The sequence below is a fragment of the Emiliania huxleyi genome (assembly GCF_000372725.1).
Source record: "Emiliania huxleyi CCMP1516 unplaced genomic scaffold EMIHUscaffold_2226, whole genome shotgun sequence".
Classification (NCBI taxonomy): domain Eukaryota; phylum Haptophyta; order Isochrysidales; family Noelaerhabdaceae; genus Emiliania; species Emiliania huxleyi.
This window is the reverse complement of record NW_005200397.1, coordinates 1-1245: the sequence shown is the minus strand read 5'-3', so window position 1 is coordinate 1245 and position 1245 is coordinate 1. Positions and strand designations below refer to the sequence as shown.

Genomic DNA, 1245 nt, shown 5'->3' with positions numbered 1-1245 from the left:
AACTTTTAGGCCCTCCAAATTCGGGTCGGAGCGTAGCGGAGTGGGCCCCGAGTTTGAAAAGGGCGACGGACGCTTGCGTCCTAGCCTCCAACAACGCCTCCCCGGCGCAGAGGGGCCCCCGGAGGGATGCACAACCGCTCCACGCCACGCCGCTTGCGGCGGTCCTCTTCCCAGCTCCGCTGAGGGCCCGTGCGTTATTTCGCTTGCTCGGCTGGAGCCGGAACCTTGGCAGGCCCGAAGTAATCATCCACCCTCATGGTGGCTGCGACTGGGTGCCGCATTTCGCTCTCGTTCGCCGCGCCTCGGCTCCTGATTCCGGCATCCACAGCACGGGCGTTCGCCACGGCCTCCGCATTCTTCCCTGACATAGACAAGGTTCGCTACGAAGGGCCGTCGTCCCGCAACCCGCTCGCCTTCAAGCAGTATGCCGAGGACGAGGTTGTGGCCGGGAGAACGATGAAGGAGTGGCTAAGATTCAGTATTGCGTACTGGCACACATGGCGCGGGAACGGCGGCGACATTTTCGGACTCGACGGCACCATCAACCGACCGTGGGAGGACAGAGCGCTCAGGTGCGTCCTCACCTCTCGCCTCCTCGCCTCCTCGCCTCTCCTCGTCAGCTCTCGCTCAGCTCTCGCCTCCCGCCTCCACTGCGCAGCGAGATGGACATGGCGCTGCGGCGGGTGGACGTCAACGCGGAGTTTTGCGAAAAGGTCGGCGCACCGTACTACTGCTTTCACGACCTTGACGTCCGGCCCGAGGGCGCAACGCAGGCCGAGTCCGACGCAAACTTTGACATCATCGCGGAACGGCTGGGCGAGGTCCAGGCGGCGAGCGGCCTCAAGCTGCTTTGGGGGACCGCAAACCTCTTCACGCCGCGCCGGTACATGAATGGCGCCGCCACGAATCCGGACCCGGTACGCGCCACCGGCGCACGCCCTCGCCACGCGTGCGCCCACCGCAGCGCCCACCGCAGCGCCCGCGCCCCGCCAAAGGCGGTGTTCGCGCGTGCTGCGGCCTCGGTCAAGAAGTGCCTCGAGGTGACGCACCGGCTGGGCGGGGAGAACTACGTGCTCTGGGGCGGCCGCGAGGGCTACCAGTCGATCCTCAACACGAACGTGCGGCTCGAGCTCGACAACCTCGCCCGCTTCCTCTCGATGGTGGCCGAGCACAAGCACAAGGTCGGCTTCCGCGGCCCGCTGCTGCTCGAGCCCAAGCCGCGCGAGCCAATGGCGCATCAGTACG

At 66.7% G+C, this 1245-nt stretch overlaps 1 protein-coding gene across 1 annotated transcript; it reads left to right on the top strand.

Moving 5' to 3' along the window:
* Positions 1-354: 354 nt before the first annotated feature.
* Positions 355-1196, top strand: EMIHUDRAFT_59556 (hypothetical protein; the record flags this gene model as incomplete). Its single annotated transcript, XM_005779926.1, has 3 exons — positions 355-572; positions 659-917; positions 996-1196. Coding segments are annotated over 3 exons (678 nt in total), but the record flags the coding sequence as incomplete, so codon positions are not given.
* Between the last annotated feature and the right edge of the window lie 49 nt (positions 1197-1245).